Below are 1621 nucleotides of genomic sequence, written 5' to 3'. Positions count from 1 at the left end.
AATAAGCATGGCAAGCATCAAACGAGCACTCCAGCGAGTTACTGATAAATTTTTACACTAAGATTTTCTTCAAATATGTTTTAAAATGTCCCAACGTGCAGTAGAACTAGAAAAAAAAATTGTATAGTTCCTGGAGAAGCATAAAAAATGAAGTAGCAGAATTACAACTTTCTGCTGCACACGTTCCGACCAAGTTAAGAGAATGTGCAGAACATGGTACATACTCTGCAAATGAATTAAAACTTTTAATTCTTGACTGAAATCCAGAATACTGACCTGACATATTCCTCGCATTGTCGTAGCTCTGGCCACGACAATTTTCAATTGGTATATTGTGTGAATTAAGAAAATCTATTACAACATTGCTCATTTCTTCAGATTTATGACCACTGTTTGGAATGAATATTAAAAATCTTTCTGCAGGTACACCCTAGGTAAAACATATCTTAATGCAATAACAAGTTGATCGACGTTTGCTATATCAGGTGTAGAATCAACAATTAAAGAATAATACTTGGCTGCTTTTAATTCTTTTAATATAATTTTAATTATATCATTCTTCATCAAAAGTAAAAGTTCTTCATAGATTGTGGATGATAAATAAGACGGAGTTCCTTTCCCTCTATTCCCATATTTTTCTATATGTTGAGCAATAAAAGGGTCAAATTTAGCAAGTAACTCTAACGTTCCCAAAAAGTTCCCATTGTTAATTTTGTTAAATTGTTCATTATCACCTCTGAATGATAAACTTTTTCCACCGAGAAATTTAATTACTTCAACAACTCGATGAAGAACAGCTTTCCAGTAATTCATTTCATCAGTCACTTGTGTTGCCAATTGAGTGTCAATTCTACCTACATCACTTTGTAATGTAATAAAACTTAATGTATTATTTTTATGTGCCAAAGAATTTTCGTGCCTGGAAATAACTAAATGTCCATTTTTCCAATCATTAAATCCAGCATCTCCCAGTTGAGTACTGCATCCAAATAATTTGCATGGAGCACAAAATAATATAAATTTTGAAATTGAATAAACAAGCCATTTCCGTGAAACATTTTCTCCGTTTTTTCGATTTTTCGTAGATTGATTTACTACAATAACGATCATAATCAGAATAAGTTTGTTTTGATGAGGTAAAATCTGCATCAATGTTCTGATCATATCCAAATTTTGCAATATAATTACGACATATATTACTATTTGTCCAATCTGCTGGATCTTTAAAATTATTTGTATTATTCTGCGTAATAAGAGGATTAGGAATGACATTTAGCTCAGATTTTTCTGATTCCTCATTTATATCAACAACTGATTGATCTGAAGAAGACGCAGTACATTGAATAGAAGTAGAAGTAGTAGAACAATTATTAGTAATAGTTATATCATTTGAAGTTTCTAGTTTATTATCTTCAACACAACTAGGGGTAATGTTATTTATTTGTTTCAAAAAATTATTTAACGTCGGTATTTTACTAAGTAAAATCACTTCTTTTTCTTTTTTATCAATTACACGCTTTCTCGCTTGTGCTCCAATAATATGTCGTTTCTGATTCATTTTTACATAAATATCGAACACTAAACTATATATAAAACGCACTACTCGCACTAAAGTAAAACC

General features: G+C 30.7%; 1 protein-coding gene across 1 annotated transcript; it reads right to left on the bottom strand.

Moving 5' to 3' along the window:
• Positions 1 to 405: 405 nt before the first annotated feature.
• Positions 406 to 1558, bottom strand: LOC103311827 (zinc finger MYM-type protein 5-like). Its single transcript, XM_008191569.1, has 2 exons — positions 1189 to 1558; positions 406 to 1094 (listed from the first exon to the last, which is right to left on the bottom strand). Exons 1-2 carry the CDS (start codon positions 1556 to 1558, stop codon positions 406 to 408), a joined length of 1059 nt encoding a protein of 352 aa, XP_008189791.1.
• Between the last annotated feature and the right edge of the window lie 63 nt (positions 1559 to 1621).

Source organism: Acyrthosiphon pisum, chromosome A1 (genome assembly GCF_005508785.2).
Source record: "Acyrthosiphon pisum isolate AL4f chromosome A1, pea_aphid_22Mar2018_4r6ur, whole genome shotgun sequence".
Classification (NCBI taxonomy): domain Eukaryota; kingdom Metazoa; phylum Arthropoda; class Insecta; order Hemiptera; family Aphididae; genus Acyrthosiphon; species Acyrthosiphon pisum.
Note: the sequence above shows the minus strand (reverse complement) of the source record. Positions and strands in the feature narration are given on the sequence as shown.

Excerpts from the sequence above, each read along its gene's own strand:
- LOC103311827 (XM_008191569.1), bottom strand. The coding sequence starts at position 1,558 with ATGAATCAGAAACGACATATTATTGGAGCACAAGCGAGAAAGCGTGTA. Across the intron at positions 1,095-1,188 it reads GACAAATAGTAATATATGTC|TAAATCAATCTACGAAAAAT; the intron begins GTAATTATATTG and ends TCGTTATTGTAG.